Below are 14,459 nucleotides of genomic sequence, written 5' to 3'. Positions count from 1 at the left end.
GTATTTATCAAAATAGAGTCATAAATAGTATAGTTGTGCTACCTTGTTCCTGTCACATGCATTCTTCATCAAGAATATCTTAAATTTATCTCAAGCATGTTTTTCATTCGTTATTAAGGAACTGTGTACCCTTAGAGAGAACAGGTCTCAAGTAATATCTGGAGCGGATCCTTCCTGTATACAGACTTATTTAATACTGGCCCTCTACACATAATGCACCTTGCCTCTTGCCTTTCAAATCAAGAATTGTTCTCCTGACCCTCATCATTACCACCAACAATTTGGAATTAAAGTAATAATTTGAGGAACTCAATATGGCCTTTGATTTAGTAATAATATTACAATGTAACCCCAGTATTAAATAAAGGTGAGTCACATAAAACAAAATATTGAGAATGGCACATTTTTAGTAGCAAAGAAATGGAAATTAAGTAGGTACCCATCTGATTGTCTTGGGAATGACTTGGCTGAACAAAAACTGGAGTATAGACCATAGTAAATTATTACATATTAGCCTGTGGAGGAATCATTAGGAAGTGACTGTTGAATATCAATATAGTATTTCTAATGGCTTCTTCTAATGTTCAGTAGTTGCCTCAAATTCAACATAATCAAGGAAGATACATTTAAAAAATTTTTAGGTATACATATAAATACATTGACAAGATGAGAATTTTTCCAGGAAAAAAAAAAAAAAAGCCTTTTAATAATAGACTTTTGGGTATAAATAGGTTGGGCTCTTCATTCTCCCTTTCTTAAACTCCAGAAATTATATCATCTATCATATCATAAGTAACAATATAAACACAAACACAAATATTATAACAGCTTCAGAACCTGTGTGTTTTTTTTTTCCTTCCCATCCAGACAAGTCCTGTAGATTATTTTTAATGTCTGACACTTAAGCCTTTTTCATTTCTACTACTGTCCCAGGCTATGCCCACATTGTTTGGCCCCATGGACTCAGAGTGAATGTAAAAAGCAATTTTTTCTGTTTTGGTCAGACCCTGAAGGTCTTCTCTTCCTGAAGTTGAATTTTTCTTTGACTAGTTAAAAGAGGCCATTCTTTGCCTCATTTTTTTCTGACTTAGCCTGATCACTTAATCATTGAATGGGTGTTGCCTCAGTCAAACTGAAATGTGGGAAAGATCTTAACTTAAAAAAAAAAAAAAAAAAAGACTAAGGTCTCCCGCAGTAACCAGGGCCATCTTGTCACTGGACCCAAGGATTTCTGGAAGAGAAAGTATGGCTAGTGACTTTTTGCATAACCCATCCTCACTTAGGTGATGTCATGATGTCATGGTTCCCTTCCAGAATGAAGGACAAACAATACAATAACAACAACAACAATAAGTTTGGCCCCACCAACTGTGCTCGTAGGGCATTTTCACAGGTAGGCCCCTATATTTGGAATGCCTTCAGTCTTTAAGACTGAATTCAGGTGTCACCTCCCCAGATAAAAGCATTCCCCCCCTCAAATTACCCAGAGTATTTTCTTTATATTTTTCATTTTCTCCCCATTTTTTTCTAATTTGTGCTACAGCTATTTGAGTCTTTTTCATGTTCACTCCAGAATGCAAGTTTCCTGATGATGAGGCCCTCAGTAATTAGATGTGGTTGGCAGAGATAGACTGGAGCCTTAATGGAATTGTTCCTTGGGGCAGAGAGGGAAAAGGTTCTGCTAGAGATCAGTTTAGCCTTGTGATCCCCACCCTTGTTGGAGTTCTTCCAGTCAGAAATCCAAATTAATGTCAGACTCCTGAGTCCTACCCTCCGTGTAGGTCGTGGGCAACCCCAACTTGCTGTATCTAGCCAAGAAATCCCAGTCATATCTCTGAAATTAAATTTCCCCTATATACCTGCTTATGTCCCACATCATCTTTGCTGAACCTCTTTGGGTTGATCCTCTATGGTACTGTGCCTTGTGGGTGTCTTTGCCACATCCCCCACTATGTCATCTTTCTTCTTGTAGGGTACTGCCAGCTAAAGACATGCTCTGACCTCAGGGGCATTTTCTTTTTCCTGGCTAAGGAACTTGATTTTCTCTAGTTATGATGTGGTTTGAGAATCAAAATGATGTAGTTGGTGTAGATACCAGATGATGGTGTGTAATATAATATCATCCACAAAAACAAATAGTCCTCTCTTTGGGTGTAGATGGCTCTCTTCATCACAAGACCACTGGAACTGGCCTAAATCATCTCATTATAGAAGAGAGCCATGTCCATCAGAATTGATCTTTATATAATGCTGTTGCCATGTACAGTGATCTCCTGGTTCTGTTCAATAAGTGATAAACTCTAAAGAGAATCCAAAGCCATCATCACCTTTTAAAAAAGTACTTAAATGCTAATTAAGAGATGGTGGGAAAACCAGAGAGGAATATTTATCTAAGACCAAATAACTGCAGTTTTTTTGCTATAGCTCCATTTGTTATTATAAAGTCTCAAGTCACAATTAAAGTATAGTTTAAGGCTATGTTCCCAGAAGAACATCTTCACTCAGTTAATTCCACAAATTGGTAGGCACCAAAAGTTGCAATTTGGTCATGTGAAGAATCTACCATGACCATTCTCTCTGGCAAAAGGTAGATTTATTTGGGAAAGAGGTTACAGACAGAATGAAGGGGTACAAGAAGGAGAACATATGAACTACAAGTTCCTTAGTGGAATTCACAATTATTCAGTAGAAAGGGATCACCACTTTCCAGGATCAGATGGATTCAGAAGTGAATTCTATCACATATTTAAAAACCAATTCTAATACTATGTAAACTATTTGGGAAAATAAGTAAAGAAGGAGTACTGCCAAATTCTTCCTATAACAGAAATGTGATACTGATAAACCTAAAACACAAAGAGCCAAAACAAAGACAATTATAGACCAATCTCCCTAATGAATATTGATGCAAAAGTTTTAAATAGAATATTAACAAAGAGATTACAGCATCTTATCAGCAGAATAATACACTAAGACCAAATAGGATTTATATCAGGAATTCAGGGCTGGTTCAATATCAGGAAAACTATTACCATAATCAACCATATCAACAATAAAACCAATAGAAATTAAATGATAATAGATGCAGAAAAAACTTTTGACAAAATAAAGCACCCATTCCTATTAAAAACTTTAGAAAGCATAGGGGTAAAGGGAACGTTCCTTAAAATAATAAGCAATATCTATTTAAAACCAATAGCAAAAAAAAGAAGTTGGATGCATTCTCAATAAGATCGGGATAAATAAGTATGCCCATCATCACCAACATTATTCAATATTGTACTAAAAATGTTGGCTTTAGCAATAAGAAAATTTTTAAAAATTAAAGAAATTAGAATAGCCCATGAGGAAATAAAACTATCACTTTGTAGACGATATGATGATGTACTTAGAGAACCTTAGAAAATTATCCAAAAACCTACTGGAAACAATGAACAGATTTAGCAAAGTTGCAGGATATAAAATTAACCCACACAAATTGTTAGCATTTCTATATATTACTGACAAAGCCCATCAGCAAGAGATAGAAAGAGAAATTCCATTTTAAATTTCTGTAGACAAAGTAAAATACTTGGTGGTGGTGGGGTTTACCTGCCAAAAAAAATGCAAGAACTATATGAACACAAAATCAGATCTAAACAACTGGGAAAATACCAGTTGCTCATGTGTAGGTCAAGCTAATAAAATAAAAACGACAATTCTACCTAAATTGGTCTGCTTGTTCAGTGCCATACCAATCAAACTGCCAAAAATAATTTTATAGAACTAGAAAAAATAACAAAATTCATTTTTTCCCTTCCCTTCCCCTCTTCCTCTAGACAGCAAGTAATCCAATATAGGTTAAACATGTGTAATTCTTCCAAACATTTCCACATTTATCATGCTGCACAGGAAAAATCAGATCAAAAAATAAGAGAAGCAAACAAACAAAAAAACAAGCAACCAAACAACAGCAATAATAAAGGTGAAAATATTATGTTGTAATCATATTCAATCCCTATAGTCCTCTTTCTGGATGCAAATGGTGCTCTTCGTCACAAATCTATTAGAATTGGCCTGAATCTCTCCATTGTTGAAAAGAGCCAATAATGATAATTTTTTAAAAGGTGGTTTTGCAAAGAATCTTAACAAACATAGAAAAACGGCAACAAAATAAAACCAAGTAATACCATATCTATCTACCTACCTACCTACTTATCCATCTAATTAGAACTGAAGGGGTAAAATAGGCACTAGAAGCAGTAATATGGAATTGATTTGGGAGAGCAATAGATTATAAAAGAATATTATATAAAAATAATATAATAGAGATTCACATATAGCATAAGAAAATTATACCTTAGGTATCAAACTTTACAAAGATTTGCTATTTTTTTAATGTCCATAATTTTATAGGCTTAAGCAGATACAAAACAGAAGGCAGTCATGGTGAATGAGTGATTGACATTTTGGGCTACATAACTTTTAATATTTCTGGGGAATGGGGGCAGAGTCTATAAAGTATAGGGAGGAATCGGGGAGCAGTTTGAAAAGATAAAGATGTAATTTATGTGGAACTAAATGGTATCCGTCTTTTTGACCAGGTCCCAGAATTGTCTAAAGATATGCTAATCAAGATCTCAAAGGTTATAGTGACTGTCTTTTAAAGATGCTAACTAAACGGTCCTAAAGGTTATTGTGGAAAGTCAAATGTGCCAATTTTCACTTCACTTCATTGAGACAATAAAGGCTGAATGAGAAGTGTTTTAGTTTTATTTTATTCTAACAGAACTGTCTGAAAAATGGCAAGAACTATTTACATACTTTTTTTTTAATATTTCCAATTTCTTTTGTTTTTATAGGTAAATTTTTGTTTTTAACTTTTTTAATAAGACATAGTGAAAAGCAGGACTATAGTCCCTTCTTTGTACTTTGAGACTGAATATACTTAACTAGATACTAGCACATAACTGGATATCAAGATCTTTCAAGCTTCAAATGTCATCAAATTTTGGAATAAGCAATTTTACTATTTTCTCATTTTCCTCCATTTGTAAAATAGATAGACTAAGTAATATGTTCATTTAACTCAAATATGTTTTCAAAATCTTCATTTGACAAACACTGAGAAAGAGTGAAATATGTTGAAACTGTGTAAAGGATGGAATAAAGTTGGGAAGGAAAATGAAGTTGAGATGATAAAGTCCTGGGCCAGATTTCAGTGCAAAGTAGTTGATTTTCTGTTTCATTTAGGTTCCGACCCTCTACGGTGAAAGAATGCATCCACACCATACTCAAGGAAGAATTGGCAACTGCTCAGTATGAGCCAAGTGAAATGCCTGCCCTCACAAAGTTTTTATCAGAGAGCATCAAAAATAAATTAAAAGGTAGTCACAATGATTTCTCAGAATATTTTATTTCCCTCTTATCCATTCTTTCATATCTTTGCTGTGGAATTTGATGGTTCATCTGGTACATGCATATTGGTATCTAGTTGCCCAAAATAATTTGGATGACACTCTGTAAATAATAAACATTAATGGGGTTATCACTGAGCCAGCAATGTGTGAGAAAGAATAAGGATAAGGGGGAAAACATTACCACAGTAGGCAATTTGAATTATGTAAATTTAATTCTGGGTCCCTTTGTGCCCAAATCATGGATGCTTCCCACAGATCAAACCAACTACTTTTAAACATTACTGTCAGACAAGAAGCTTTTACCTCATTTGGAGGCATGTGAAATGGAGCCCTTTCTATTCCAGAATGCATACTCCATTGTAACAGAATCATTGTATTCTTAAGATTATTTTCAAAGTAAAAAAGCTATAGTCCAACAGCCACATTTCTTGTGCTGCTCTTTAAGGCCATCCATATTCTATCTCTAACCTACCTTTCTGAATGCTGATTCAGTTTACACTGTCTATTCATTGAGTTTTTTTGTCTTTTCTGGGACATGCCATTGCTACATGTCAATCTTATGAGCTGGGATTCTGTTCTACACCAAATCCTATTTATTTTTCAAGATCTTTTTCAAGCCCTTTGTTCTGCAAAGCCTCTCTAGACCATTCTAGCCCTTACTGAAAACTAAAAACTCCTACAGCACTTAATTTCTCTATTATTCATTTTGTTTGCCTTAAGGCATCTCTTATTGGATTTAATTATTATTTAATTAGCATTTTCTTTCTCTGCATATAAATTCCTCAATGACAGGGACTATGTTATACTTTTCAGTACCTAGCATGATGCCTTGTTTGCCATAGGCATTAAATAAAATATTCATTACTTGATTCCAAAGTGAGTTGTTTTGACTTTGTTTTATTCTAAATTTGTTAGCTATTACAAGTTCTTTATTTGATAACATTTGATAACTTGACCTTTTGGGGTAAATGTGTATCTATCTGCTTGGCCTAGTCTATCTCCCTCTCAATTCCCTCTCTTCTCTACCCCGCTTCTCCTTTCCCTCTCACTTTTTTATTTCCCCCAAATTTGTATGATTGCTCTCTTTGGATTATTTCTTGATACTGAAAGCCAGGATGTGTATATGTGTATTTTTTTTTTTTTTTGTTGTTGTTCCATGTAATGTTCTTTATATAGAGTTTTTTATTATTAAATGTTATCATTTCCCAACACAGAACATATTGCTTTGTTTAGAAGTTTCTAGATTAAAACTTTATAATTCATTTTTTTTTTTTTTGGAGTACAGCTGTTCATAAGCACAGAATAGGAAACAATTCTAACAAAATGTGACTTCTAGATTTATTTGGGTCACTTTATCGTTCCATTCCTTTCCCACTGATTTGCTTTTGTTGTCTTAATGGAACAAAACATAGTTTTACAGATTTGATTATCAGGTTCTGGTGGTTTTAGTTTTTTGAATAAATATAAATGGGATTTGCTATGAATAGTTTGGTGTTTTTTGTTTGACTAAGAAAAAAAGTGTAATTGATAAGTATGGTCTTTATTCTGGCCTTCCTACTCTGCTGCTTATGGCAATTTTAGTGTGAATTTCTTTTTAATAGATAATTTTACTCTATTTGCTTATAACTTCATGTTCTTCCCTTTTAGAAATGGGATTTGACCGATACAAAATGGTGGTACAAGTAGTGATTGGAGAACAAAGAGGTGAAGGAGTAAAGTAAGTCCTTGCCATCACTTCTGGTTTTTGGGCTTCCCCAAAGGATGCATTAGGTTTATCACCTCACAACAAGATTCTTTTTATGAGTATAAACCCAAGTGAAATAGTAATGATAAAAAGAAAAAAGAGAAAAGAACTGTGGTTCTTATTGGTGCTGTATTGTAACCACAGTTAAATGTGGATGTTGTAAACGAATAGTGTATTGAAAATTTCAAGCTGGATGTGTATTTGGCATTTCAAACTCAACATATCCAAGAGGGAATCCATTCCTTTTACTATCCCCCAAACTCTAACTTAACTGTTTCTGTCCAAGATATCATTATCCTTTCAATCATACAGATTTACAGCATCAGAGTTTTCTTCAACTTCTAATTCTTGCCTAATACCCAAATACAGTACTATCAGTCTTATTGATTCTACTTCCCCAACATTTCTGTTTTTCTCCTTTTTTCTTTCATGGCAAATTTGCTTAACACATGATTGATTTATTTCTAAAATGAAAACTTGGGTGACATACTTCATTTTACCTGAAAGCTTAAATTTTATTGGTGTCATGCAACACTTAAATTAAAGGGTCTGGACCACATCAATTTCTGTTTGATGTGCTTTTAATACTATGGAAGAGAATCAAAAAATGTTTATCTGCTACAAGTATAGCTTGCCTTAATTAGACACACTCATAAATTCTCCTGGACTATGTATAATATGGTATAGCCAATGATGTAGAAATCTGAAGGCTTTGTGGTTTAGTAAAAAGAGCACTATATTTAGGAATTAAGAGGAATTTGATTATATTTCTGAGTCTTCCAGTGACCAGCTGTATGACCTTGAGCAAATGACTGACTTTTATGGGCCACATTTTTTTCATATATAAAATAAGGAAGTGAAATAGATGTTGTCTTAGATCCTTTCCTGATATATATCTTTGATCTTTTGACTTTGATAATTTTTATGTCCTTTTCAGCTTTTAAAATCCTCTTATTCTATATTTAGTGTGACTAATTTAGTATTTAAAGTTGGGTATTACTGACTTTAAAAGTTTTTTAACAAACATCTCAGCTGAAGTCTCATCTAAGAATATTTTAAAGAAAATTTACCAAAGACCTATTGCTTATAACAGATACCTAGCATATTGATGTTTCCTAATTCTTTTTTGGCTGATTAGTATGGCTGCTCGATGTTTCTGGGATGCAGATACAGACAACTATACTCATGATGTTTTTATGAACGTAAGTATATTTGGAGATTTTTTTTTTCCCTTTGGAGACATGAGGACATGGTCTTATAGTATTCAGGAGGAGAGAGTGATCAACAATGTCAAATGGAATAAAGCAATCAAGAGTCATAAGGATTGAGAAAAAGTCATCACATTTATAAGGGATAAATAATTTGTAACTCTGGAGAGAGCAGCTTTAGTTAGTTGAGGTCTGAAGTCAGTTTGCAAGGGGATGAAGAGTGAGAGGAGAGAAAAAAGCAACAAGTATAGAGAACTTTTTCTAGGACAGATTCTGTGAAAGGGAGGAGATACTTGGGAGGATAGGAATAATAATATTTATGTTAATAAACAAATCATAAATAGAAAGGATAAAAACTTGCTAATGTGGAAAGATCTAGTAAGATTTTTAAAAATTTATTTTTAATACACATTGCTTTATGAATCATGTTGGGAGAGAAAAATCAAAACAAAAGGGAAAAACCATGGGAGAGGGGAAAAAAACAGAAAAAAGAAGTGAACATGGCATGAACTAATTTATATTTAGTCGTCTTAGTTCTTTTTCTGGTTGCAGATGGCATTTTCTGTTCAAAGTCTATTGGCATTGTTTTGGATCACTAAAGCACTGAGAAGAAGCAAGTCTTTCATAGTTGATCATTGCACATTCTTACTGTTACTATGTATAATGTATTCCTGGTTCTGCTTATGTTCAGCATAAGTTCATGTAAATCTTTCCAGGCCTTTCTGAAATCAGCTTGTTCATTATTTTTTTAGATCAATTTTTGTTTTTGCTTGATCTGAGATGAGGATGGCTAGTCCTGCTTTTTTGGTTTTGCCTGAAGCATAATAGATTCTGCTCCACCCTTTTACTTTTAGTTTGAATGTCTCACCCTGTTTCAGGTGTGTTTCCTGTAAACAACATATAGTAGGATTCTGACTTTTAATCCAGTCTGCTAACTGCTTCCTCTTTATGAGGCAGTTTGCCCCATTCACATTTATGGTTAGAAGGACTAATTCTATATTGCTTGCCATCCTATTAACCCCTGCTTATGCTTTTCCCCTTTCCTTCCCTCTTACCCCCCTACCCAGTATTAAACTGGTAAACACCACTTGCTTTTCACAGCCCTCCCTTTTTAGGATCCCTCCCCCACCTTAAAGATCTTCCCATTATTTTATCCCTTTTCCTCAAAATTTCTGTATTCCCTTCCCCTTAGCTTACTCCTTCCCTTTCACTTTTCAATGAAGTGGAAGAAGTTTCACCATAAATCGAATGTCTATTGATACACACTATGTTCATTTCCCTCCTTTCTTTCTCTCAGATATAATAGGTTACCTTTGCCTCTTCATGAGATATAGTACCATCACTTTACACTTTTTTATGATATAATTTCCTTTCCACCTCTGGTTTCTAAGACAAATTGTACATATGTTCTTTACATATTTTTTTGGCAGAAGTATAGTTCTCAAGATTTCTTTTTACCTTTTTAGAAATCTCTTGAGTTCTGTATTTGAAGATCAAACCTTTTATGTAGGTCTGGTTTTTTCATCAAAAATAGATGGAATTCATTTATTTCGTTAAATGTCCATCTTCTTCCCTGGAAAACGATGCTCATTCTTGCTGGGTAAGTTATTCTTGGCTGCATACCAAGTTCCTTAGCCTTTCGGAATATCATGTTCCAGGCCCTTCGTTCTTTTAATGTGGACACTGCTAGATCCTGGGTTATCCTTATTGTGGATCCTCCATATCTGAATTGCTTTTTTCTAGCAGCTTCCAATATCTTTTCCTTTGTCTGATGGTTCTTGAACTTGGCCACTATATTTCTTGGCGTTTTGATTTTAGGGTCCCTTTCAGTAGGTGATCGATGAATTTTTTCAATGTCTATTTTACCCTCTGTTTCCAAAACGTCTGGGCAGTTCTCTTTGATAATTTCCTCGAAAATGGTTTCCAAGCTCTTTTTTTCCTCACATTTTTCAGGGAGTCCGATTATTCTCAAGTTGTCTCTCCTGGATCTGTTTTCCAGGTCTTTTGTCTTTCTAGTAAGGTACTTGACATTCTTTTCAATTGTTTCATTTCTCTGGTTTTGCTTGATTACCTCTTGGTTTCTCCTTGAGTCATTCATTTCTACTTGTTCCTGTCTAATTTTCAATGATGTATTTTCTTCACTCACTTTTTTTATATCTCTTTGTAATTGTCCAATTGAGTTTTTATCTTCTATGGAATTTTTTTCCATTTTATCCATTTTATTTTTTAGAGAGCTGATTTCTTTTTCCAGCTCTCTAATCCTGTTTTCCTTGGAGTTGTTTACCTTTTCCAGCTCACTAATCCTGTTTTCCTTGGAGTTGTTTACCTTTTCCAGCTCACTAATCTTGTTTCTCAATGATTTGATTTATTTATCCACTCTATCTTTGAATGCATGAGATGACTTCTCCAGGCTCTCTTGCCAAGCTTCCCTTTCCTTTTCCCATTTCTCTTCCAGCTCTCTTGTGAGAGACTTTTTGATTTCCTCTATGAGGTTCTTTTGCACTGAGGAGCAGCTTATATCCCTCCCAGGGGATACATCTGGGGACAGTCTGTTCCTAGTCTCCTCAGCATTTGAAGTCTGCTCCCTCTCCACACAAAAGCTGTCAATGGTTAGAGCCCTTTTGAATTTTTTGTTCATTTTGTCAGAATAGGAATCGAAGAAAACAAACTGACAAGAGAAACAATAGGTCTGTTTTGGGGGGGATGGGGCTGGATGGTATTAATGGGCTTCCTCTACAGACTGTGGGTAGGGCAGCAGAGAGCCACTAACAGAACAGCAATGACTGTACTGAGTCTGCGCTCTGAGGCTCTGAGGCTCTGAGAAAGCACTGAGTCAGTCCAGGTGGGGGTTGGGGGTGGCCGGGTTCTGAGAGATACTGGCTTTCTGGGGTTTGAATCTTCACCTCCGGTGTTTACACCCTCTCCGCTGCTCCAGGCTTGCTGCCAAGACTGAGTATCCACACTGGGGGAAAAGTCTTTTCTCAGAAACGGCAGAGATCGTACCCCTCCCCCTCCGGTCTGAGCTGTGTGGGCTGCCTGTCTCCCTCTGGCTTGCCTTCCCTCAGTCTGCGCCCAGTCTGACTGACCCTCCCCCGAGCAAACACAGACCTTTTCTGGCTACTTTCAAGGATGTCTCCTCTTGGTGATTTGTGGATTTCTTTCTGGGTCAAGCATTAAGTCTGAGGCTTGTCATGAAGTAAGTTCTGAGAGAAAATGAGGAGCTCAAGCAACTGTCTGCCTCCACGCCGCCATCTTGGCCGGAAGTCTTGTTCATCATTTTTAAAAGAACATTAATATTCCATTACCTTCATGAACCACAGCTTATTCAGCCTATTCCATGATTGATGGGCATCTATTAATTTTCCAGTTCTTTGCTGCTCCAAAAAGAGATGCTGCAAACATTTTTGCACATGTGGATCCTTTTCCCTCCTTTATGATTTCTTTGGATACAGACCCAGTAATAGCACTGCTGAGTCAAAAAGTATGCACATTTTCATAGTTCTTTGGGTATAGTTCCAAATTGCTCTCCAGAATGGTTGGATCATTTTAATGAGAGTTTTTAATGGTGACAGATGTGGGAATGTCTATAACCATTAGAGAATGAAATACAGGTAGAGATTGAAAATTAGAAAGAAAGGTGATGGAGACCAGGTTAAGATGGACAGGTAAAAGTGTTGAAGAGCCCATTTCTCTTACTTTTAGTTCAGCATTTATCTAAAAAAGCCACAAGATAGAACAATGACCAAAAAATTCAAAGAAAAACTTGAGCAAAAAACTTCATTTATCCTAGGATAAACAAAAAAAATTAAGGAAAGACAATTTAATAAGCATTGGACTCATTAAACTATATTTTTTTATTTTTGTACGAGGCCTGTACCTCAAAGAGGTCAAAGAAAGGAAAAGAATTTATACATACCAAATATTTTTAAGAGATCTTTTTGTTATAACAGAAAACTGGAAACTTAAGGAGTTTTTCATCAAGAAATTATATAAATATAGTGGAACATCATTGCAATGTAAGAAATGATGGAAGATATGTTTTCTAAGAACACTATATGAACTGATGCAGAGTGAAGTAAGCAGAACAATGAGCACAATTTATATAAGTACCCTCTGCTGATCTGATTTGTAGGTGGAGCTTAAAAAAACCTCTTCCCAAAACCTTCATAAAAAGAGGGCTCAGAAGCCCATCAAACTTGTTTCCCATCTCTGTTATCATCATGCCTTGTGGTGGGTACCAGCTTTTGGCTAGCAGGGACAGTTATCCTTTTGTTATTTATATCACCTGGGATTAGCATAGTGTCTGGAACTCTATAGATTGTTAATAAATTTGTAAAGAAAAACAACTGTAAGACTTAAGAACTCTGATCACTTTCAAGAACAATCACACTTCCAGAGGGCTGATGAGGAAGCATCTTAGGTAGATAGTTCCCTATCATTTGAAAGGAGGTGAACTTATACTCTATGCTTTGATGCTATTATCCCAAATTCCCAATCACATTGAAAAATTAGTTTTCCAGAGGGTGGTTGACTACTACTTTGTTTTGGGTTTCGTGGATAACCCTGGTGTGTTAGAGGTGTCTTGTCTGTTTACTTTTGCTCATAAGCCTCTACTAGTGGGCTTCCTCTATTGATATTAGTTGATATGAGTTAGACTTTTAGAAATAGATTATTTGCTAAGGGAGTGTAGTAAGAACAATCTCTACCCAAACTTTGGGAATACTTTCCCCAAAGAATCCAAGAAAAAGTAGGCTCAAGTTTAGAGAGCTCTAAGAGCAAAGGGGTAAACACAGTTACTGACTGGGAAATACGTTTTTTTTTTTCTTGTTGGTCTTCATGAAGATTTTGGGGGGTGATAGATATCTTTCTGCTGTTTCTATAGTTCTGAAGCTTTCTTTAGTATGTCTAGTTTATCCTTTGCTTCCATTTTCAGCTATTCTGGGTTCTGAAGATAACACTAAGATGTCCTTGGGAAGTCTGTTTTTATATTCTTTCTTACCCTTCAAAACTTACAACGGCATCTGGTCTATGGAAAGGGGAGAAGACAGGTTGTTTGTTTGTTTTTTTTTTGTTTTGTTTTTTGTACCTGAGGTGATTCCTTTTTTTTTTCTTGAAGGGTAAGAACTGGTGAGAACTGTTATTGGGGGGCATCTAGGTGGCGCAGTGGATAAAGCACTAGCCTTGAATTCAGGAGGACTCGAGTTCAAATACGGCCTCAGACACTTAACACTTCCTAGCTGTGTGACCCTGGGCAAGTCACTTAACCCCAGCCTCAGAAAGAAAGAAAAAAAAAAAGAACTGTTTTGGGTTGGCCAGTCAGTCAAATGCAGTATTCCTAACTGGTTTCCTTTTTTATGCCCACAAAGTATGGCTGAGTCTCCCCAACCAATCCCAAAACACTTACTCTCTATAGCATAATTTCATTTCAGCCATTGGCTTTTGTTCTTTCCAAGTTGATTAAAGATTTTACATATTTACTTTAGGGCCTATGATTGGCTGATTCAAAAAAAGGTCTGGTGGCACACTTCACAAAGCACTGGCCCTGAGTCAGGAGGACCTGAGTTCAAATCTAGCCTCCAACTCTTACTAGCTGTGTGACCCTGGCAAGTCACTTAATGCTGACTTTCCCCTCTCCTCCCCTCCCCCCCTGCAAAAAAAGATTGACTTAGTATATTCTTAGAGACTGAAAAAACAAAACCAGACATCCATGGTTAATGTGGTAGGAAAAGGAGATAGTAAAGAGAAAGAAGTTAGTGATAGGATTAATTCCCTTACCCCTTACCCCCAGGAGGAAAAAAAAAAACAACCAAAAAAACCCCAGAGTATTTAGGTATTTAAAAAAAAAAAAATCAACCTATAGAGGAGTAGTGAAGGGAGTTCAGAAGAAAATAAAGAGAAGCAGAACAATTTAATAAAAAGCAAGGTGTGTATAACAGTTAAGATTTCAGATATAATCTTTTTTTTCCCCTGAGGCAATTGGGGTTAAGTGACTTGCCCAGGGTCACAAGTATTAAGTATCTGAGGCCAGATTTGAACCCAGATCTTCCTGACTTCAGAGCTGATGCTCTATTCACTTGTACCAACTAAGTGCCCTCAGAGGTAATCTTT

At 35.7% G+C, this 14,459-nt stretch overlaps 2 protein-coding genes across 2 annotated transcripts in view; one reads left to right on the top strand and one right to left on the bottom strand.

Moving 5' to 3' along the window:
- The window catches only part of LOC141561646 (uncharacterized), a 612,565-nt gene extending 602,589 nt beyond the window's left edge, over window positions 1-9,976 (bottom strand). Inside the window, exon 1 of the mRNA XM_074301546.1 lies at window positions 9,810-9,976. The gene's annotated coding sequence lies outside the window, so the exon portion shown is untranslated. The remainder of the gene's footprint in view (window positions 1-9,809) is intronic.
- Window positions 1-14,459, top strand: part of DYNLT2B (dynein light chain Tctex-type 2B) — a 29,555-nt gene that overhangs the window by 9,636 nt on the left and 5,460 nt on the right. The window contains exons 2-4 of the mRNA XM_074301550.1: window positions 5,233-5,366; window positions 7,047-7,116; window positions 8,282-8,345. Of these exons, the coding sequence (XP_074157651.1) occupies window positions 5,233-5,366; window positions 7,047-7,116; window positions 8,282-8,345 (268 nt within the window). The remainder of the gene's footprint in view (window positions 1-5,232; window positions 5,367-7,046; window positions 7,117-8,281; window positions 8,346-14,459) is intronic.

Source organism: Sminthopsis crassicaudata, chromosome 3, assembly GCF_048593235.1.
Source record: "Sminthopsis crassicaudata isolate SCR6 chromosome 3, ASM4859323v1, whole genome shotgun sequence".
Lineage (NCBI taxonomy): Eukaryota > Metazoa > Chordata > Mammalia > Dasyuromorphia > Dasyuridae > Sminthopsis > Sminthopsis crassicaudata.
This window is presented reverse-complemented; position numbering and strand designations above follow the sequence as displayed.